Source organism: Macrotis lagotis, chromosome X (genome assembly GCF_037893015.1).
Source record: "Macrotis lagotis isolate mMagLag1 chromosome X, bilby.v1.9.chrom.fasta, whole genome shotgun sequence".
NCBI lineage: Eukaryota > Metazoa > Chordata > Mammalia > Peramelemorphia > Peramelidae > Macrotis > Macrotis lagotis.
This window is the reverse complement of record NC_133666.1, coordinates 92,771,497-92,795,437: the sequence shown is the minus strand read 5'-3', so window position 1 is coordinate 92,795,437 and position 23,941 is coordinate 92,771,497. Positions and strand designations below refer to the sequence as shown.

The window sequence follows — 23,941 nt, the reverse complement described above, 5'->3', positions numbered from 1 at the left end:
TCTCTCCATAATATTAGAAATAACTTTCTCCTCCTATCTAAAAGAGTAACCACATAATAATTATTCATTCATTTCTGTGACTACCCATATTTTCTCTATTCAATTATTTCTTTTTTTTTTTGCAAGGCAATGGGGTTAAGTGGCTTGCCCAAGGCCACACATAGCTAGGTAATTATTAAGTGTCTGAGGCCGGATTTGAACTCAGGTACTCCTGACTCCAGGGCCAGTGCTCTATCTACTGCATCACCTAGCTGCTTCTATTCAGTTATTTCTTAAAACATGTATACATTCTTTCTATTAAAAATATTTCAATTTCATCTATATCCTTTTTATATTCCTAAAAGTATTTATCTTCTTCATTCCCTTTAAGGGAATTATAAAAACTCTTGTCAATTTATACACAGTATATATCAGCAATCTTGTATAGTAATACAAGTAGGAAATAAGTGTATCTATGAGTACAGAAACACGGAGGAAATGCGTACTCACAAATGAAGTACCCAGAAAGGAATATAGGAAGACTTTATTAAATCTCATATAGGCCAACAGATAGAGAGAATGTAAGAATCAGTTTATGTATGAGGCACCAAAGACATTTTAATATATATATGTGTGTGTGTGTGTGTGTGTGTATCTATATCTATATCATCTATATCTATATCTATATCTATTCCTATTTCTATATATATATATATATTTCTCTATCTATACATATGTATGTATATATATACATATATACTGTGCACATATATATATATATAACTATATAGAGCATATGGAAAAACCCATATGCTGATTCATTTGAAGAGAGAACACATGAGTACTAATCTATTAGCAACAAGGGACTATGGAGGAACATTCATACATAATGTGACCATAACAGTACTGAGAGGTTTGGATATAGTGAAAGAGGTGATTATAGATACATATTAAAATAGACAAGGAAGATAGGAATGTTCATCAAAGATGAGAAATGTCCAAATGTACCATCTTCTTGCTCCATGAGACTTCCCTTAAGGTTCCCAGTTTGTTTGCCTTCCTCTAACTGACCTCTCCACTTCCCATGTCAATTAGTGCTTTCTGAAGACACATTTGAGAGCCCATTTTGTCTCCACACCAGGATTACCAAATTAAAGCCACAGAATCATTGATGCAGGAATGTATGTATCTAAGTGTGAGAACATCACTTTCTGCATATCTGTTTCTTTCTATCTACTCGTATTCCATACCACTCCCTGTGCATTTTTAACATGTTGGACTAGATCATACTGGAGTATATTTTAATGTAGGTCACAGCTTTCTGTGTTGTGTCTTTGTTTAGTTTATTTATAACATTTGCTCCCATCATTTGGGGCCTATTGAGTAAAGTAGCTCTCCTAGCTCTCCTGGTAAACTTGCTCTCTTACATTTCTGGGCTCATTTTGACAAACAATTGTATTTGGCTCCTGTTCCTGGCCTTTTTCAGGCTGTTTGAAGCAGGAGGTAATTTAAGTGATGTCTATGAGAATGATCTTTGCAAGTTGGGGGAGAAGCCCTCTTTGCCTGCTGAGTAGAGGCCCACTAATTTGTCTAGAGTGTTAAAGGACTGGGTTCCTAAGCTCTTCTCAAGGGGTTTCTGTTCTTTCCTACCTTGAATCTCAGAATCCCCTTCTGCAGTCTCTGTTCCAATCATCTAAAACTTCCTCCCCATCAATGAAAATTCACCTGGCACCCAACCCACCTCCACCAAGCAGTTCTTGATCTCTGCCTCTCCAGGGAATGTCTCCTGTGATTGAGTCTATCATATTTGGCATGTCCTTACCAGTTATCCCTTTTCTCTAATGAGGAGACTGGGCCCAATGAGCTCTAAGGTCTCTTTTAATTCTCCATCCTAGTCAAACCTAGAAACCCATTGTACTCCCACACTAGTGCCACATGAGAAAACCTTACTAGTCTAATGCTTTCGTTTGGGACAGCCCCTAGTCAGCAAGCTCTGCTCTTGTTCTAACCCTCTGTGTCACAGGCTCTGCCAGACCTCAGAGTTGGGGGATGGAAAAACAAGGTCCTGGAGTGACAGCTGAGGACTGTTTTCCTACCATAAGCAGCAGTCCTATTAGCTGGGTCATTTTTCCCCTGTGTTCAGGCACCCTGACCTCCATTCTCCTTTGGACTGGTGCCTTGGTCTCTCTCTCCTCTCAGATATCCACTCCTGGGGCTTAAAGCCCCAGAAAGTTACCAACAAAGCCAATCAGAGTCAGCGTCTGGATAAAGATGATCCCCTGATGGGTGCCAAACACTGATGGCTGATGACATCAGTGTCTACCTTGGTGGGGCAGGAACCCCCTTCCTGCCAATCCTGCAGCTTTTTCCACTGGCCCTCGTCATGCATCCCACTTCACCTGTCTCCATGTGATCAGAATCCCTCCCTTCACATCCTCTCAGGCTCATTTCCCCCTCCCCAAATCTCTCTCCCTTTCATTTTGGCATTCCTCACTGCCAAGTTTCTGGAACTGCTAGAGGGGTTCCATGACAGTTGTTATTTTCAAATTCTTGAAGAAAGAGGAAGATGATGCCCCTTCATCCCCCTCTCTCTGTCCTGATGGCATATACATATACAAATAGACACACCTAAATATAGACAGACACAGGCAAAAATATATATGGAGAGAGAGAGAGAGAGACAGAGAGACAGAGAGACAGAGAGACAGAGAGACAGAGAGAGACAGAGAGACAGAGAGAGAAAAGTATTTGAAATTTGAAAATAAATATTTCATTTTATATGTTCTTTATCTTCATCTATATGTAGTCTTATATAAGATGTCTTTCCTATAGATTACAATTTCTTGCTTAATATATATATATATAAAGATTTAGATAATATAAGACTTCTCATATATATGAAGGCAATTATTCATATAGGTAAATACTTGAGTCCATTCTCTTCATTTGTATGAACAGAAAATAATTTATTCTTTCTATAAATTCATTAGATGACATCCTTTTATCACCTCATGAATATTAGTTTTTGTTCTGCCTATTCCTACTTATAGGAATGCTCATATATTCAATCTCAATTCCTATCTGAGGACCCATATTTTTTCAATGCCTTTATTTCTATATATTTCTCTATATACTAACTATACCTTCTCTCTATTCACATATGTTGAGTCTTCTAAATGCTCTATTTCTAAGTTACTAATTATTCTCTTCCTGTGAGAAAAGATAGGATGACTGCTGTGTCCACACAGATGTATCAGTAGGCATATAGAAGAATATAAACCTACAGGAATATAAGTTGAATGAGTATTCACAGAAGAAGGAATAGAGAAAGTCTATATCAATGCTCCCAAATGCTAACATATAGAAAAATATATGAATATTCATATGTTTGAGTTACAAGAAACAACATGCTTTGTGTATATATAGATATAAACTTGATAGCTCACACAAATATATGTATAGGATGATCTAGAGTATATATACATATATACATATATCAATATATGATCTGTTTATAGAGAGGATATAAGAGAACTGAAATATGAACATCCAGAAAGGATGAAGGAATATTTATACCCCAAGAAAATAGATCAGTTCTCAGATGAATGGATGGAGTTTGAGAAGAGCTGATTATTAATGCATGTGAACATACACGCAGAAAATCAGAATGCTCATCTATGAGAAAACATGCCTAAATAAAATAAGTTTTTCCTTGAGATTTTCCTTAGGATTTATGCTACTCAGCCTCTCTTGCCTCTGTCTGCTGAAAATCTCCAGTTCCTAAGTCAAGTAAACGTCTTTATGGACATTCGTGAGATGCTGTAATAAAATCTATTTTTTTTGTCTAAATAGTATTGGGTGTGAGTCCTGAAAGTTCATCTTCTTAAAAGAGTTTCGGTGTTCATATATGTTTTTGTTCCTTTCTATGTGGGTAAGTGTGGGAACATGTGTTTCTGTCTCTTTCTGAGCCTATGTCCTAACTTCTATCCCATTGTCTTTTGTATCATTGGTCACCAGTGTATGTGTACATGTGGGAGTTTGCATGCTTCTCTGTGTCTGTGTGAATGAACTAAATTAAATCCCATCCTAGGCTTGATCACTGATTCACAAATGTCTATCTATCTATCTATCTATCTATCTATCTATCTATCTATCTATCTATCTATCTAATATACAGATGTAAATACTCCCTTTCCATTCACATGTATCAGGTCTTCTAAATGCTGTATTTTGAAAAGTATTCCAATACTTCTCTCCTTGTTGGCAAACAGAGGAAGGCTTCTGTCAACTTAGAGTAATATAACCCGCCCCCCATTTCATGAGAACTGCTACCCCTTAGAGCCTCAGAGTGTGGAGGGATTTGGGGGAAAAAGACAAGGTTTCCTAAGGACTACTTGGGATTATTTTGCTGCCATGTACCTGTGTTCAGGATTCAACAATTCTGGGCACCTCAATTCCCATGTTTAAGAGCCTGAGCCTCAGGGGGGCCCTGGCATCTCATGTTTTCATTGACATGCACTCTGAGGGGTCCTTAGGGAGTCACCAGGCAAGAAGAACTAGGTCTGGGTCAGATGGGCTACGAGCTGAGGGCCGATGGATGGTGACAGCAGTGTCCAGCTTGGTGAGACAGAAGTCCCCCACCCACTCAACCCCCCTCCCTCCACTGGCCCTCATCAGGCATCCCATTCACCTTTGTCTCTGCAGACAGCATCTCTCCTTCACAAACCCTTTTGGATTCATTTTTTCCTTCCCGAACATTTTCTCATTCCCTTTACTGCTCCCCCACCACCACCAAGTGCTCATTGTCCCTTCTTTGAAAGACCTTTTCTTGCTCATTTACCCCCTCCCTCACCACCTCTCCCATTCATTTTTTTAACTACCTCATCCCTATCCTGTTCATTTTTCCTTATCCCTAAAACCTTTTCTACCTCATGGTCCCTCCCCCCAGCACTACAATATATAGCTTCAGCTCCCAGTGGGCTTTCCTTACTGGACATTCCAGGAGCAGGGCAGGGTAATAGAGGAACCCACAGTCAGTGATTGAGGCATGGCAACTCCCTGCTGTCTGTTCAGACCTTTCTCTGTTCCCCCCTTCCTTCAAAACCACTGACTATTTCTATATTTTGCATATTCTTATGAAAGAAGGCTCAATTGTTTTTAGTGAATTCATTGTTTCTATCTTCCATATTTTCTCTATTCTTCTCTGTGCATACTGACCTAATAATCCTATGTATATAGATTTTTTCACTCATCTATAATAAGAACTCATTTTTAAAAAAATTCTCTATTTTCATCTATTTATAGTCATATAATAATGCAGGGTCTCTTTTATAAGCTATAATTGCATACTTATGAATATGAAATATTGAGGCAAAATGTGACAATTCATATATATGACATATAAACTATCAATATGTATATATATTCATATATAATGTGTACTCAGGGCATTTCTCTTCATTGCTATGTGTAGGAAGACACTTGTTCTTTCTACATATTCATTTATATGATTTGTAACTCCTATCTTCTAATAAACATTTGTAATATTTCTCTCTATTTCTACAGAAATTAATATTCATGAATCTACTCTATTCATATTTATGAGCTCCTGTATTCATATGTATGTATATATGTATGTATGTATATATACTATTTCTTCACACAGATAAAAGTATTACTATTCTTCTTGATATTCCTAAAAGAATTACACAATGTTTCTCATCAGGAGAGGATATATTGAAAACTCCTGTATTTATAAATACAGAATATATTACGATTCATGGGGAGGAATATAGGCAGAGAATAAAGGCCTCTGTATGTATTCATTCTATACATGGATAATAGTATTACTATATCCCCTGATACTTCTGAAAATATTACACTGCTTCTCTCCCTATGAGACAATATATAAAATCTTCAGTCTTTATACACAAAGTATTCAGAATTCAAGCAGAGGAATAGTGACTGAGATTAAAAAATGTAGAGGATTAAGGATGAGTCCCCATAGTTTGAACAATCATATGAGAATATAGAAAGGTTCTATGAATGTTCACTTAAATCAACATAAAAAAGAATGGATGACCAATTATAGATCTGACACAAGAAACAAGATAGACTATATATTAAATATAGTATTACTCATATTAATGTCACTATAGTGAGAATATGAAGGAATTCACATATATAGATTAATAGAGGCCTTATGATGACAGAAATAAGAAATACAAAGTGGTCTAGAGGATCCATGATACGAATTTATATAATCAATCTATAAACAGACCATATAGATGCTCAGATGGATAAAAGAGGCAATGAGTACTCATACAGGACCAAATCAACATGGAAGAATACAATGCTCATTTGTAGGGGGATATTGTCAAATCTTCCATCCTCATTTTTCATTAGGATTTTCTTTAGGAGGTACATTTGACCATGGGCTGCTCTGTTCCTCCTTGTCCAAAACCAAGGAGATATTTCTGAAGGCACTTTAGAGAACCTCTTTTGTCTCCTCACCTACATTACTAATTGATGTGTATTAAAATTCTTTATCAGATGATTGTAAGGGAGTTTTCCCAGTGTGTTTGTGAAAGGGGGAGAAGATGGTTTCCATTGCACTACTTGTTCTAACCTCCATCCTATCTCCTGGTAGATCAATGTGTGTGAAAGGGTGGGAGCACACATTTCTGTGTATCTCTGTATGTGTGTGTGTGTTTCTGTACTGCCCTCCATCCCAAGGAGTCACCACCCAGCCAATCAAAATCTGGACAAAGTGGAACCCCTGCAGAGCGCCGTTCACTGATAGCTGATGATAGCAGTGTCTCCCTTGATAAGGCAGGAGTCCCCTTCCTTCCAACCCCACTTCTCTCTGCACTGGACCACATTAGACATCCCACTCTCCTGTCACCATATGATCACCATCCCTCACCCTAATATTCTCTATAGCTCATCTTTGCTTTTACCACCATCCTTCTGGACCTTATTTCCCCCTCCCCTACTACTGGTAGAAGTGACTGGAGCTGACAATGGTGTTTCCTTGTGGTTGTCATTCTGGGAGCCAGTGGAGGAAGGAGAGAATAGGTGATGAGAAGTAAAGCCAGTGACCCTTTATGATTTGTCCAGACAGCATACACAAATCCACACCTACACACACAAACAAGCAAATACACATATACAGGCAGACAGACATATATGGAGAGAAAGTTAGAGAGAAAGGGAGGATTATATCATTCTATAAACAGAAAATAACTCTAAATTATATTATTCAATACATGAACAATCTAGGATATTTATATGCTTTATTTTTACCCATATGTATTCATATATAAGCCAACAGGTTGTCTCTCCAGCTTAATGTATAAAAAATAAAGGTAATACAAGATAACTGCACTATATGAAGACAGAAAATGTATTCATATAGGGAAGTTCTTGGTTTTCTTTTCTTCATTCCTAGGTTCAGAAAGTAAATTATTCTTTCTATAAATTCTTTCGCTGACAGACAGACATTTTATCTCCTCAGGAATATTAGTAATTAGGAAAGACAAGATCTCCCAAGAACTATTTTATGACAATTTCCTACCTTGGACAGTATGTTTGCAGCCTGGGACAATCTTATGTAAGATGCCCATGATGCCAACCTCTGCAGTTTGTGGGAAACCTCTCTTTCTCTGGAAGTCAGAATTCTAATAATTAACTTAGTCTCTCCCTCCCCACAGGCAACTCTTCTCTTCAATGAACAGTACTACCATATTCACACCTCCACCCTCATACTGTATGACCCAGCAAGTTGAATGTTTTTCCTTGTGGCTGCCCACCACCAACCAGTCCTACCCTCATAGCAACACTAAAGTTTTCCTGAAGCAGGGGTTCCCTCCCAACCCCATTTCCCCCTTCACAGGGGCTGTCAGTTCTCTGATTTCAGAGTGTGAAAGACAAAGTCCTTGTGAACCATTTCCCTCCCAGGACAAGATTTCTGAGGGGGGAGGTGGCTCAACTTCCCTGGATCCCTGTCTCCTAAGCCCGAAGGCCAAGCCTCAAGACTCTGATCCTCCCTCTCAGCCCTAGGGGTCCTCAGGGAGCCAGCAACCAAACTTATATGAGCTTGAGCATGGTGCCCATTCAACCCCCCCAACTTCCCAATGGACACACACTCATGGCCATGCTGAGCCCCAGAGGTTGGTGACATCAGAATCCACCTTGTTGATAGAAGAGCCTTATCTCCTGTGCACTTCACCTATTCTCTCAGCCTCATTCTTGCTGCCTCCTACCTTAGTCTGGTTTACTGTCCCCTCCTGCACAGCCCTTTCAGGCTAATTTTCCCCACCCCTGAAGTCTTTCTCTGACTTTTTATTCCTGCCCTCACTGCTATCCAAAGTGATTTTGACCATTCAGTGTGGTTACCTGTTACTGTTCGGGAAGCAGGACACAGATGGAGAAGATCATCTGTGCCAGGACTGATGTCCAGCAACCCTCTGTGTCTGTCCAGAAGGTTCTGTATCCTTTTGTTCAACGCCACTGTGCTTTACATTTCCACAAGTGCTCATTCTTCTTCTGTATATTCATGTAAGGGAGTAATCTTCCATGTTCTCAATTTCTCTTTATGAGTATTGTATGATTCTCTTTACAATGCTGAATGTGGGATTGTGTGGGTGTGCATATAGAGAAACACATACATATCTATATCTATTTATAAATTTATGATTAGATCTTTCTCTATATAGGAAGGAATGTGTATACTTCATTCATACATATTATATATATATATATCTCCTTTCTTCATCTGTGTATATAATTTCTATATGACTACTGAGTTTCTCTCCTATAAATTATAACTACATACTTCAATAAATGAATATATTATTACTCCAATATATGATAATACATAATATATTCTTTTTATAACTCTCAAATTATTTTCCCTTCATTGTTATATACATGAAATCATATATTTTTCTATAAATTCATTTATATTGAATACATTTTATCTCCTCAAGAACATTAGCAACCAATCTCTCTTCTCCTACATACTTTAGTACTGACATATTAACTCTCGATTCATATTTATGGATATCCATATTTACTCCATTTATTTATATAGAAATCCATATGCAGGCATACATTCTCTCTCTCTGTTCACATATATTAATTCTACTTTATACTATATATAATCCTAAAAGTTCTCCACTACTTCAATCCCTTTAAGAAAATGCATAAAAAACTCTTGTCTGTTTATACACAGAGTAAATCAGAAAAATAGAAATATAAAGAGAGGATAAGGATATTTGTAAAAAGACAAATAAGGAGTAAATGAGTTTTCATAATAAAATATAAGAAGGCTTTGTGAAAACTGACATCAGACAACATATATACCTTCTTCTATTCCAGTCACAAAAGAAAACACAGTATATTAATATAGCCTACTATATGTTTGCTCATATATATACATATATGTATATACATAAAATACATACATAATTATTTAGAGTACATGGAGTAACCGATAGATAGCTCTTTGTTTTTAGAGAAAATAAATGAGTACTGATTTGTGAACATTAAGGGACTATGGAGAAATATTCATACCCAAAAAGAATATATCAATACTCAGACACACAAATATATTGAGAGTAGAGGTGATTATAGATACATGTCAAAATAGGCAAGGAAGATAGAATGCCCATCTGAGAGGAGTTATGTCCAAAAATTCCACCATCTTTTTCTATGAGACTTCCCTAAAGATTCTCAGTTTGTTTTGTCTTTCTCTGCCTGACCTCTCCACTTCCAAACGATCACATTTTGTGTATTTAACCCTCTATCTGACAGGCACTAGAAAATCTCAAAGTATGGGGAATGGACAGAAAAGATCCCATAGTGACCAGTTGCTGATCATTTTCCTACTATGTGCTGCAGTTCTGATATCTATGGTTTATGGTTTCTTGGCCACTTTTCATCTGTGCTCAGGCTATTGGAACACAGAGGTCTTTTGGGCTGCTCCCCTGGCTCTGTTCTCCTCTTATATATCCAATGCTGGGACTCAAGTATCTCAAGGATTCATCACTAAAGTCAACCAGTCTGGACAAAGTGGGGCCCTGCTGTGTGCTAAACACCCATGGCAGATGACATCAATATTTACTTTCTTGAGGCAGGAGTCTCCTTCTTACCAAACTGCCCCTGTTTCCACAGGTCCTCATTAAGCACCCCATTCACATAGCTCTAAGTGGTCAACATCCCTCCCCCACATCCTCTCAGGCTCATTTCACCCTCCCCCAATCTCTCTCCTTCTCACGTTGCCCTTCCCCACGCAGAGGGGCTGGAGCTGCCTCTGGGGATACCTTAATCCCAGAGTTAGTGAAAGAAGAGGAGGATGCCCATCTATCTTCTTGCTATCTGTCCAGTTGGCATATCCACACATAAACAGATATATAAAGACAAACACACACAGATCCAAAACATATGTGGTGAGAGAGAAGGGACAGAGACAGAGACAGAGACAGAGATAGAGAGGCAGAGAGAAAGAGGATTATATCATCCTGTATACAGGAAATAAGTCTAAGTTCATCCGGTATGTGAAGAATCTTTCATATTTCATTTTTATGTATGTTTCATCCTCATCTGTATGTATTCATATTTGAGTTTTTCCTATGGATCATAACTTCCTGAATGGTGTATATAAATATAAAGATAGTATAGAGGATATATTAATATAGGCGAGATGCTAGGGTTCTTTCTCATCACTTTTATATACAGAAAGTAATTTATTCATTCTATAAATCCATTAGATGACTTGTACATTTTATATCCTCATAAATATTAGTAATCATTCTCCCTATTCCTACTTATATATGTGTACTCACATATTCACTTTCTTTTTTTTTAGTTTGTTTTTTTTTTGCAAGGCAATGGGGGTTGGCTTGCCCAAGGCCCCACAGCTAGGTAATTGTCTGAGGTCGGATTTGAACTCAGGTACTCCTGACTCCAAGACCAGTGCTCTATCCACTGTGCCATCTAGCTGCCCCACATATTCACTTTCAGTTCATATCTGAGGATCCATATTTTCCGATCCATAATTTCCACTACCTTTATTTTTACCTACATATATACATAAGTATACCTTCTCTTTTTATTCACATATATTAGGTGTCCTAAATGCTCTCACTATTCCAATATTATTCCACTGTTTCTCTCCTTATAAGGGAATATGAGAAGACTCCTATCTATCAATACACAGAGCATATCAGTACTCATATGTAGTGGTGTAGCCATACAGAAATTTGGCTTGAATGACTATTCTCAAATGAAATACCCAAAGGAATATAGAAAGTCTATATAGGGGCGGCTAGGTGGCATAGTGGATAAAGCCCCGGCCTTGGAGTCAGGAGTACCTGGGTTCAAATCCGGTCTCAGACACTTAATACTTACCTAGCTGTGTGGCCTTGGGCAAGCCACTTAACCCTGTTTGCCTTGCAAAAAAACCTAAAAAAAAAAGAAAGTCTATATAAATTACACATATATGCCAACTTAAAGAATATGAGTCACAAGAAATAAAAATATTTTTGTAAATATGTGATAGCTCACATAAACATATATGTGATAATCTCTACAGTATATGAACAAACCTATGCATATTGATTCATTTATAGAGAGGATATATGAGTATGGAAATATGAACAGCCAGGGATGAAGAAGGACTATTAATACAGAAGAGAACATATTAGTACTCAAATGTATGCCGTGAGAGAAAAACTGATTACTTATGCACTTGAAAATACACACCGAATTGAGGAACATTCATCTTTGAGGTATTATGTCCAAACATTCCACTATTTTTTCCTTTTGAGTTAAGTTTTTCAGTCTCTATCTACTGAATTTCTCTAGTCCCAAATCAAATAGATGTTTCTAAAGGGGCTTTTGTGATTCTGTTAATTGTGTCTGAATCCTGAAAGGTCATCTTCTTAATAGAGTTTCAGTGTTCACAAGTATTTTTTGTACCTGTGTGTGTGTATAAGTGTGTGTGTGTGTATAACTTTGGGAGCATCTGTGTTTCTGCTTCTGTGTGTGTTCATGATCTAACTTCTTGCCTATCATCTGCTGGATCATTGGTCACCAGTGTGTGTAAGTTTAGGAGTTTGTCTGTTTCTGGATGTCTGTGTCTGTATGTATGCACTAAGTTAAATTCTATCCAGTGCATGATCACTGATTCACAAATGTGTATGTCTATGTATGTGTGGGGGGGGTATAGGAAATGTGGGAATATGTCTCTGTATTTCCTTCATATGTGTGTTTATGTCCTAAATTCCATCCAACTCCCTTTTCAATCATTTCTAACTCATTGAAATAGATCACATTGGAATGCATTTTAATGGAGGACACATTTTCTGGGTTTTGTCTTCTAATAGATGTCTATTAATTGCAGTATTTGCTCCAATCACTTTGGACCTGTTGAGGAAATGTTTCAAGATCTCCTAATGAATGAAGTTTCAGTCTTTATTTCTGACCTCATTTTGACAAACAATTGGATTTGGCTCCTGCTTATGGCCTCTTCAGGTTGTGTGCAGCAGGTGGTAATTTGAGTAATAGATGTTTGTGAGTTTGACCTCTGCAGATGTGGGAGAAGCCCTCTTTCCCTAGTGGGCAGGGCCCACTGAGCTGCCCAGGGTGGAAAAGGAATAGGGGTTACTCTGACTTCTTTCCCACCCTTCTTCTGCAGCCTCAGTTCTATTGATTATCTGGATCTTCCTTTCAGTTCTTGATCTCTGCCTCTCCAAGTCTTTCCTCCTTTGTGGACAAGTTAATGGCCAAGGCTTTGCCACCACTAATATATTGGGCATATCAAAGGCACACCTTTTCTCTCGACTGGGAATACACTGAGGATGAGATACAGGGCCTTTGCCTGGGCTAACATCTCCAAGCCCCAAGAGAGTGTTAAAATAGGACTCTGAATAAAATAGCTGAGAGTCATCCCTCTTATTTCGCAAATGGAAGAAACCCATTCAGGAAAGGTAAAGAATTCCTCACCGGTTATTCCAATCTGCCTCAAATTGTGGGAGCTAGTGGCCTTCAGTTTACCCTTCACTTAACCCCTACATTTATAACTGATAACTCCCAGAACTCTCAGCTCTTTGAGGAACCTTTCCATTGTCTCATGATGCTTGGCTGTCAAAAGTTGGAGAAACCAACCTAGTAGGAAGGAGAGACTGGTTCAAGGTCTGGGTCTGTCCTTATCTAACTGTGTGACCCTGGTTATGTCCTTGCTCCTCTAGGTCTCAGTTACTCTTTCTCTCAAATGAGGAATTTGCACCAGATAAAATCTGAGGTCTCTTTTAGCCCTCCAATTTATTCAAACCTATATGCCCTTTCAGACTCTACGCCCTAATGCGTACACCCTTCCCTATCTTCTCCTTAGCAAACTAGCTTCCAAACACCAGATGACAAAGCTACCCTTGATGTAATCCTCTATCTCACAAGGCAGTGTCAGATCTCAGAAACCAGATGGTAGACAGAGAAGATCCTGTAGTGACCAGCTAGGGATTGTTTTTCTGCCATGGGCACATGTCCAGGGATCTGGGGCTTATGTTTCCTGATCATGTTTCTACCATACACAGGCCCCTGGGCCTCCATAGTATTTTGGGCTGGTCTCCTGGCTTGTCTCCCCTCTCAAATACTCATTCCTGAGCTTAAGGGTCCTCAGCAAAGACAACCAGAGTATGGACAAAGTGGACTCCCTGCAGAACACCTAAGTCTCTGATGAGTAATTAAGTCAGTGTCTACCTTGGGTGGGGCAGGAGTTCCCTTGCTGCCTACTCATCCTTTTTCAGCTGGCCCTCATCTGACATCGTACATATCTCTATGTGGTCTGTATCTCTCCCCTCCTGGCCTCATTTTCCCCTCCCCCTCTCTTTCTTGCTCACTTTCCCTTTCCCCATTGCTGTTCCTAAAAACTGGAGCTACTAATCAGGTCACCTTGCCATTGTCATCTGGAAACTGATGAAGGAAACAGACACATGTCTACACATCCCTCTATTGTCTGTCCAGACAGAATACATGCACACATATAAATAGGGAATGAGAGACAGAGGAGGATTACATTATCCTATATACAGGAAATAATCATAAATTATCTCATCATTTATATGAAAAAAATCCTGTGTATTTCATTCATAATTATTCTCTATTTTCATCTATATGTGCTCATTTATAAGATTACAATGTCTCTCCCACAAATTAGAATTCCCTGCTTAATGAAAATAAAATCAAGTCATATATATGAGAATATATTCCTAGAAGCAAGTTCTCAGGTTCTTTCTCTTCACTCCTATGTACAAAAAAATAATTTATTCTTTCTATAAATTCATTAGATGATATCCTTTTAGCTATGCCTAAATAATAGTCATTATTCTTCCGATTTCTATTTTTGGAGCACCCATATAGTCACTTATATTTTCTTATTCCTTTCTTTATATCCACATATACATAAGTATATTTCCTCTCTTTCTATTCACTTATATTAGGTCTCCAAAAATATCTCCTTATTTCTAAAAGATTCCTACTCTTTTTTTACATGAGCGATGTCTCCTGACAGTAAATAGAGTATATTTGTGTTCTTATATAAGAATATAAACCTGGAGGCCTATGGATTAGGTGAGTATTCACAGATTAAGCTCACATATAGGAATATAGGATCCACATAAATATTCATATATGCCACTGAATTGAGAGGTTATGTGAATATTCACAGATGAGTCTCAAGAAATAGTGTTATTTTGTTTATACATAAAATACATGATACCTCACAAAAACATATATGTGAATATATAGAGTGAGTGAAAATGCATACATTGATTCATTTGCAGAGAGGATAGATGAGTACTGAAATATGAGCACGCAGGGATGATGAAGGAATATGCATACTTAAGGGAACATATCAGTACTCAGGATGTATGGACAGGTCAACTAGATGTTTCTGACAGGCTTGAGAACCTGTTAAGTGAAATCTATATATAATCAGTGTAGAATTGTACCTGAGTCCTGAAAATTCTTCTCAGTTTTCACAAGTATTTTTGTACATGTGTGTCTGTGTAAGTGTGGGAGCATTTGTGTTTCTGAATCTCTATTAACATCCTAACTTCCATCCCATCATCTATTGGATCATTGGTCAACAGTGTGTATGTGTGTGTGGGGTGTTTGCCTGTTTATGTCTGTCCATGTCTGTGTGTATAAACTAAGTTAAATGCCATCCAGTGCTTGATCATTGATTGCCAGATATGTGTTTATAGTTGTATGTGTGTATGGGGAAGTATTGGAATGTGTTTCTGTTTCCCTTAATGTGTATATTTTTGTCCTGACTTCTATCCCATTGTTTATTTGTTTGTAACACACTTGAATAGATCACATCTGAGTGTATTTTGATGGACACCACATTACTATGTGCTGTGCCTTCCTTTAAGTCTCTATAAATTACATTATTTCCTCTAATCAGTTTGGGTCAATTGAGGCAGTATGGTTCTGGTGAACTTGCACTCATATTTCTAGCTTCATTTTGACAAATTATGGAATGTGACTACTGCTTCTGGCCTCTTCAGGCCATGGTACATGAGCCTGTTCTACCCCTTTCCCTGGTGGACAGAACTTCTTTGACCTGCTTGGGGTGGAGGGGGAAGGTAAGGAAGGAGCACATGAGTTCTAGTCCTGGGATTATTCTGGCTTCTTTGCCCACCATAATTCTCAGAACTCCATTCTTCAGTCCAAGAAAGTTCTTTTGCACAGCTGAAAATTTCCACCTCTGTTCTATGAATAATCTGCACCTTCCTTCCCATCAGTGAAAGCCAAGCTGTGCCCCCAGCCACCCACCCATCTCCACCCAGAAGTTCTTGATCTGTGCCCCTCCAGATCTTGTCCCCTTTGGCCAAGGCTTTGTTATTGCTACCATGTTTGGCATGTCCAATGCACTTCTTTCCCTTACCAGACTACAAATTCTTTCAGGGTTCTGAGTGAAACAGCTGGGGGTCATGCCCCTTATTTATCAAACTGAAGAAATCACTTCAGAGAAGGCTGAGAGTTTTCTAAGTATATCTCTGGTGTGTATCCCTGGCTGGCTATAAACTGAGGGTGAAGTGTGTTTGTGTGTGTGCGTGTGTGCGTGTGTGTGTGTGTGTGTGTGTGTGTGAGAGAGAGAGAGAGAGAGAGAGAGAGAGAGAGAGAGAGAGAGAGAGAATGTCTTGTTTTCCTTTTTATTTAACCCCACAGACTTAACTCATGACTGAGAAATCTCTAGAGCTCTATGGGGAACTTGCCCAGCTGCTGCTAGGGAGAGCATTCCTAGGGACCGTGGGCCCATGAGCAGTTGCTGGCAGAGGAGGGAGAAGCCAGGGTGGAAGTCAGTCAGTCTGGCAGGCAAGAGAGACTTGGGTTCAAGGTCTGGGTCTACCCCTTTCTTGTTGTGTGACCGTGGCCACGTTCCTGTCCTCCTTTTGGCCTCAGTTATCCTTTTTGGCAGTGGAGGAGGTTGGGCCAGATGATCTCTGATATGTCTTGTAACCTCCAAAGCTAATAAAACCTACAAGATCTTTCTCACACACCCACAGCACATGCCCAAAGTTAGCAAATTAGCCCACAAGCCTCCCAGACCTCCACCGCAGCTGACAAATCACCATTAGTGGAATGCTTTCCCCTGGGGCAGCCCCCCACTAGAGACGTGTCTCCATCTGTCCCCCAAGTCTTGGATCGCGGCCCGTGGTCCTTCGGGTCCCGGCGGCAGACTCAGAGGAGCCCCTCCGCCAGCTGGCCGGGCCCGCCCCACCTCGGAGCCCGGGGGTGGCAGACGAAGTCCCTGGTGACGGGTTGGCACCGTTTCCCAACCATGGACAGCAGCCCGGAGCCTTGGGCCTTCTGTTTCCTGGCCTCTGGTCTCTCCTGCTCAAGCACCTGAGCCCCAGGGGGTCATTGGAAGGGCCCTGGGCATCTCCCCTCTCGGGTCTCCCCTCCCAGCCCTCCGGGGGTCTCAGGATAGCACCAGCCATGCCCAACTGAGTCCCTACTCAATATCCCCTCCCCCACCGCCAGACAGTCAAGGGCCAGTGATGTCAGCGGCAACAATGTGAGCAGGAAGCCAGTCCAGTACCCACCCCGACCCTCTCAGCCCCCACCTCCTCTGGCTCATCCCCCCCTCCCCCACAGCCCTCTCCGCCTCATTTCCTCCTCTCCTTAAGGGGTTTCCGGTTCCCCTCCTCTTCCCCTCACTTCTGGGTCACCGCTGCCGGAAGTGGCTTGAGCAGTAACCAGGGTTTACTTCCTGTAGATATTGCCTTAGAAGGGCGTGGGCGGAGGGGCCCCCAGTTTGAGTCCCGCAGCCAGCTGTGTCTGTGCCCAAGGAGCCAGGCCCCCGTTGCCAATCCACTCTGCTTTGCCTGTTCTTATCCGGGGCCCACATGCTTCCTCTATTTCCGTGTCGGGGCGCGGGGGGGGGGGGGGGCACCTGCCCTCCTCTCTGTACTGAGGATGTGGATGATGACACTGTATGTGTGTGTGTGTGTGTGTGTGTGTGTGTGTGTGTGTGTGTGTGTGTGTGTGTGTGTGTGTCTGTCTGTGTGTCTGTGTGTCTGTGTGTCTGAGTGTGTGGGCGCATACATAGGATACAGACACACATATACTTGAGATTACATGGGTCCACATACAGGAAAGGGCTCATGTATTGCATATTCATATATATATATATATATATATATATATGTATATATATATATATGTATAAATTTCCTCTTCCAAAACTACATACATCATACTCCTGAGTGCCTCTTCCAAGAAATATTATTTCATAGTTATGCAAATGAATATGTGCACAATATATTACAACTCATATATATATGAAAACAATATATTCATGGATATAAATATTAAAATCCTTTTCTTCATTGCTATGTATATAAAATCACTTTTCTATAAATTCATTTACAGGACATTTTATCTCCTCAAAATACTAGTAGTCCCTCTCTTCTCCTTTACATATGAGTGGCCACATATTAACTCTCTCTGTATGTGTGCATAAATCCTGTCTGTTCACACATGAGGTGGTCACAATGCTCTCACTATGTCTGAAAATGATTCCACTGGGCAGCTAGGTGGCACAGGGAATAGAGTAACAGCCTTGCAGTCAGTAGCTGTGTGGCCTTGCGCAAGCCACTTAACTCCATTGCCATGAAAAAAAAACTAAAAATAACCCCAAAGAAAATGATTTCACAGTTCTCCCCCAGTGACAAAAGTTAGTAAGACATTTCTCTGTCAACACACAGAGTATTATCACCCTCCCCACCCCCACCCCCATCTCACAAGCACTATTACACCTCAGAGACCCCATCCCATCAAGAGGTAAGGGCAAGGACAAGGGTCCCTAAGGACTATTTGAGGACTCTTTGCCTACCAGGAACAACAGACCTCTGCTCCAGAGTCTACATTTCTCCACCCTTTGTCTCCCATACACAGGAACCTGAGCTTCAGGTGGACTTTAGGCTGGGCCCAGTCATCTCTTCCTTCTTACACATCCATCCTGAGGCTGCTGGGTCCTTAGTTGAGCCACCAATCAAGAAGAATTGAGTCTGGGCATTGACATCAGTACCCCTTTCGTGAGGCAAAAGCTTCCTTTCCCCACAACCTCTCTCTCCACTCTCCAAACATATGGGGCAGCTAGGTGACACAGTAGAGAGAGCACCGATCCTGGAGTCTGGAAGGCTTGAATTCAAATTTGGTCTCAGACACTTGATAATTATCTAGCTGTGTGACCATGGACAAATCACTTAACCCCATTACCTTGCAACCCACCCGTAAAAAACCACAACAACATCTAGAAAATATATACAAAGTCATTTCAAGGACAAGATGTATTAGCAGCTGGGATGAATAAGAAAAAGACCTCACGTAGGCAGTAGAGTTTAAGCCGAGCCTTGAAGAAAATGAGACATTTTATGAGGCAGTGATGGGAAATATAACATCTTATAGGATGAAGAGCCAGAAGGCCAATTTGGCTAGAATGCAGAAGTATATGCAGAAGAGTCCTGCCTGATATGCTTAACAAGACTGGCAGGTGGCATTTGGACTGTGGAAGTTTTCAATGATGTCTTCAGAGAAGTTTATTATTTGAATCCAGAGGAAAGAGGGAGTCACTGGAGCAGGACAGTGACATGATTAGATCCACACTTGGGGAAAATCCCTTTGGCAAGTGTATATCGTCTAGAGATTTTTGGCAGGGAGACTAATTAGGAGCCCATTGCAAGAAGGTAACAGGGAATTGGAATTAGGGCAGTAGACATATGCAGTGATGAAAACTAGATTGGTGGGCAATGTATCAATAAGCCTGGTAATGAAATGGCTATTAGTAGTGAGTAGGGGAGAGAAAAAAATCAAGGATGATGACTCAGACCTTTGAAAAAGTGGGCAGATTTTGGGGAAATGTGAATAGTTAAGTTTAAGATATCTAGATTGAATTTTTGATTGAGGGGCTGCCAATCAATTGGGAAGTAGCTGAATAAATTGTGGTATATGAATGCTTGTTTTTGTTTGTTTGCTTTTTCATGAGATGCCATTGGGTTAAGTGACTTGCCCAAGGTCACATAGCTAGAAGCATTAAGAATCTGGAGACCAAATTTGAAATCAGTCCTCCTGACCCCAGGGTCAGTGCATTTATCCACTCCTCAATCTAGCTGCCCCTGTGGTATATGCATGTAAGATAATATTATTATCTTTAAAAAATGATAAGGAGGGGCAGCTAGGTGGCACAGGTGATAGAGCAGCGGCCCTGGAGTCAGGAGTACCTGAGTTCAAATCCAGCCTTAGACACCTAATAATTACCTGCTTGTGTGGCCTTGAACAAGCTACGTAACCCCGTTGCCTTGGAAAAACTAAAAAGAATGATGAGGAGGCAGATTTCAGAAAAACCTGAAAAACCTTCTATGAATTAATGCTAAACAAAGTGAACGGAACCAGGAGAACATTAAAACATTAACAGCACATCAACAGCAATGTTGTATGATGATCAACTATGACAGACTTAGCTCTGCTCAGCAGTACAATGATCAAAGACTTGTGATGGAAAAATCCCATTGATAGAAGAAAATTATTTTCATGTTTTTTTTTCTTTCTAAATGGTTTTTCCTTTTTATTTTGTTTCTTCCTTCACAATATAACTTATATGAAATATGTTTAACATGCTTGCACATGTGTAACTTATATAAGACTGTCTGCTGTCATGGGAAGGGAGAAAAATTTAGAATTCAAAATGAATGTTGAAAACTATATTTTTATACAGTTGGACAAAAAGACATTTAGGTTCAAGTAAGTAACATGTGATGAGCAAATGGAATTCAGGGGTGAAACTAAGGCCGAATATATTTAACTGGGAATCATTTGCACAGAGATAATAATTGAACCTGCTGAAGCTGAGCAGTTCTCCAAGAGTAAGAATTTGGAGAGAAGGAGATCCAGGACCAAGCCTTCAGGCCTATATACAGTTAGAGGGGCAGTATAAGGATGGTCATCTAGCAAAGTTTACTGAGGAGTAGTCCCAAAGGTAGGGTCAAAAAAGGTAGAGTCATGAAAATCCCAAGAGGAGAAAGTCTCAAGGAGGAAAAGGTGATTAACAGTGTCATATGCTTCAGAGAAGTCAAGCAAGATAATGATTGAGAAAAGATCAAGGATTTAGCAATTAAGAGATGACTAATAAATTTGGGCACTAAGATTTGCTAGCTGTTTGAGGTTTAAAAAGTCACTTAACTTTTTGAACCCCAGACTTCTCATTTTAAAAAATGATGATCATGTTTATAACTAGGACCTGTACTTGTATTACGTACTTCTTACAGTTAGTTAATAATAAATTGGTGCCCAAACTTCAGTTGTGTACAATCGGACAAGTGAGGTGATATTAATTGGTTGGGTAGCTCCCTTTGGTTCCACACCATTTATGGTAGGTGGAAGATAGCCCTAAGACTAAAATTTAAAAATTTCTCTACATTCTTTAACATAATTTGAAATATTATTCTTTTAATAAAAACTTTGTATACTGACTTTTATTAGATATGGTGTTTTCATTAAAGCCAAAAGAAGCAAGGGTTTCTTTGGAATTAAGATTTAAGAATTTACTTGAATTTGATGTCCTATTGAATCAATTTTTAAAATCACATCTTAATATGCAGATCTTATGTTCTTTTTCGAAAGATTACAGGCCTGGTATGTTAAACCTGCAGGAAAATATTAGTGACTACATTTCAAAGAAATCAATAAGAGTTTAAAATTAAGAAGATATCATGTACCAGAAATTAAGAAAAACATCATTTGAAAAAACTATAGAAAACGGTTCTCTTTTCTTTAAACTCATTCACCCACAAACATTCATAAAAAGAAGTCCTTGGGTATATCTTCTTTACCTGGAATCTAGTGTTTTATTCAACCTAACCTGAAATCCTTGCTCTTGGCCCTTTGTCTCTAATGCTTTTCTTCAGTGCATACCTTTTAATACCTTATGTTAAATGTTTTATCTATATGTAATTCTCATCAAATCTTTAAATTACTAAATTAAACTTTACATATTTAAAATCATACTATTGATTAAAGTTATGATGGTTATACTATGACAGATAAGTTGCTAATTTTGAGAATTCCAGACTTACTAGAAGGCTACAAGTTTTCCCATTAACTTTCTTTTTTTTAATTTTTTTTTATTAAAGATATTATTTGAGTTTTAAAATTTTCCCTCAATCTTTCCCATTAACTTTCACACAAAGATGGGGTCGAAAATGATGTTCTTGTAGTCAATTAGTTCTGATAAAGAAAACGTGAAAAACATAACAAATTCAGTCATCTTTCAAAATGATGAGTTTATTAACATTTCTGTTCAATCGATAACTAAGAAGTGTTTAGAATATGTTCATGACTCAGAAAATTGGCTAAGCATATTAAGTATTGATTATATTTTTTCAATATCTCTCATTGATGTTTTGATAAAAGTTTTACAAATAATTTTATTCCCATTAGCTTCAGTGACACTACTAAGAATCTACCTGGTTATCTTCACAATAATTCACATAGTCGTATACTATCAATTTCTTAATGGAAATAATTTCTACACTATTTTAGACACCCTGTATAGCCTGTAAACAAAGTATTTATACCAGGTAGCTCCAAAAAACCCTTCTCATCAAGCAAATCCTGTATATGAAGGTTATGTGCTCACCTTCCTTCTGTGAACTGATTATTGCAGTGTATTTTCCTCCTGTGACTACTTTAGACTTAGGAGACAAGTATAATATTCTTGAATTTCCAGTTTTCTAATTCGATAAAGATTTTGGAAGAAAAAAATCAGGTATCTGAGAAAATAGTTTTTAGACTGATTCTCAAAGTAGGCTCAGTGATTTCAAAAACTGGCAGTGGAAGCTGTTCTATATGATAAAGTATAATTAAGTAATACTTGGACTGTATTCTTATTTAAATTGAAACAAAACATTTTAGCACCCTTGAATATCCTTTAACTCTTAACTGTGCACTTAATTTTCTGGCAACCACCCCTCCCCTCCCAAAAAAACTAAGTATAGCTACATAATGGAAAAAACTCTAACTCTGCTCTTTCTGTAAATTTAAGAAATGAACTATAAGGTTGACCTTTTCAGTCCATTATAAGTTACTGAGCAGCTAGATGGTGAAGTGGATGAGCACTGGCCTTGACGTCAGAAGGATGGGAGTTCAAATGCCACCTCAGACACTTGTCACCTACTAACTGTGTGACCTTGGACACTTAACCCTGATTCCTCACATTCAGGGTCTTCTCCACTTGCCCTGATTTCATATCTGGCCACTGGACCCACACAGCTCTGTGTAGAAAGTAAGGTTGGTGACTTAGAACAGTAACCCCTCACTCAAATCCAATTCATGTGCTTGTCATGCCTTCGCCTCCCCAATGTCATATCATGTCATAATAAGTTACCCGCTTTCTAACTACAGCATAAACTTGCCTGACATTCCATCATTACAAAATATTAATAGAATATTATGGAACTAACTCAAGTTTCATTTTTTTAAGATTTCTTTTTTTTCCTTATGCCCTTCCCTCAACATCTTGATTTTCTACAAGCTAGCTATGAAATTTATCAAAAAAAGGTCAATATAAAGTAAGATCCTCTATTTATTTATTTAGATATTATCAGATCAATTATCATCACCATAAAAACCAAAGTGAATTGGAAACTACTCAACTTAGGTTTAACTAAAAAGGCAGTATACAACGCATCATCTAACTAATGTAAAAATGTGGAAAACAAATCCCTTGGAGGGTGAAAGCATAGTAATTTCATTGCCAAGACAATCTTCTTCTTGTTGTTGTTCTCCTCCCCCTCCTCCCCTCCTCCCCTCCTCCCCCTCCTCTTCCTCTTCCACCTTCTTTTTTTTTGTAGTTTTTTTCAAGGCAAATGGGTTAAGTGGCTTGCCTAAGGCCACACAGCTAGGTAATTATTAAGTGTCTAAGGCCAGAGTTGAACTCAGGTACTCCTGACTCCAAGGTTAGTGCTTTATCCACTGCACCACCAAGCCGCCCCTGCTAAGACAATTTACAAGATTATTCCCAAAGGAGGCAATTCAAATCTTATTAAATTAGGTCAAAAACAAAAAAATCAAAAAAATACAAAAACCCCTAAAGAAAAAAGAAATGAAATAAGTAGAAAAATGTCTAAAAGCATAAGGAGTTTACAGAAATATTGGTATATAGATGTAAAAAGCGAGAGTTAAAACAGGTAAAACAAAGGGTTAATTTCTGATAAAATGTGCGTTTGAGATATTTTTATTAGTTTTACATGTAAAGTAAAAGACTTATAAAACAATTCTAAAGACTAATGAGTTTATTAAATGTCAAAACACTAACTACTTAAGAGAATAAACCTGTTTTCTGGGTGGAGTGTTCCATATAAGCCTTTACTATTAGACTGTTTAAATCTGAACT

The 23,941-nt window shown here is 38.9% G+C and overlaps 1 protein-coding gene across 1 annotated transcript in view; it reads left to right on the top strand.

Annotated features, from left to right (window-relative positions):
- LOC141498764 (tyrosine-protein kinase Fes/Fps-like) overlaps positions 1–23,941 on the top strand; it is a 45,318-nt gene that overhangs the window by 1,559 nt on the left and 19,818 nt on the right. The window contains 4 exon segments of the mRNA XM_074201889.1: positions 4,409–4,600; positions 16,660–16,801; positions 16,891–17,065; positions 17,178–17,415. Of these exon segments, the coding sequence (XP_074057990.1) occupies positions 4,409–4,600; positions 16,660–16,801; positions 16,891–17,065; positions 17,178–17,415 (747 nt within the window).